This window comes from Buceros rhinoceros, unplaced genomic scaffold (genome assembly GCF_000710305.1).
Source record: "Buceros rhinoceros silvestris isolate BGI_N320 unplaced genomic scaffold, ASM71030v1 scaffold43307, whole genome shotgun sequence".
NCBI lineage: Eukaryota > Metazoa > Chordata > Aves > Bucerotiformes > Bucerotidae > Buceros > Buceros rhinoceros.
The window spans coordinates 572-810 of NW_010423530.1; the positions used below are offsets into that span (position 1 = coordinate 572).

Below are 239 nucleotides of genomic sequence, written 5' to 3' on the forward strand. Positions count from 1 at the left end.
CCCCCGCCACTCGGGATCGCCCTGGTGCCAGACGTCGCCCCGCACCCAGGCGTCCAGGAAGTAGATGACAGCGAAGACCACCCAGGTGACAATGTAGCACATGGTGAAGACGAAGAGGAACCAGCGGTACTTGAGGTCCACGATGGTGGTGAAGATGTCCGAGAGGAACCGCTTCTTCTCCTGGATGTTTCCCAGGTTCACCTGGCACTTGCCCACCTTTGTCACATAGCGCTGCCGCT

At 59.8% G+C, this 239-nt stretch overlaps 1 protein-coding gene across 1 annotated transcript in view; it reads right to left on the reverse strand.

Annotated features, from left to right (window-relative positions):
- LOC104497215 (G protein-activated inward rectifier potassium channel 4-like) overlaps positions 1-234 on the reverse strand; it is a gene marked incomplete at both ends in the record, with an annotated part of 792 nt that extends 558 nt beyond the window's left edge. Inside the window, one exon of the mRNA XM_010140440.1 lies at positions 8-234. Within this exon, the coding sequence (XP_010138742.1) occupies positions 8-234 (227 nt within the window). The remainder of the gene's footprint in view (positions 1-7) is intronic.
- Between the last annotated feature and the right edge of the window lie 5 nt (positions 235-239).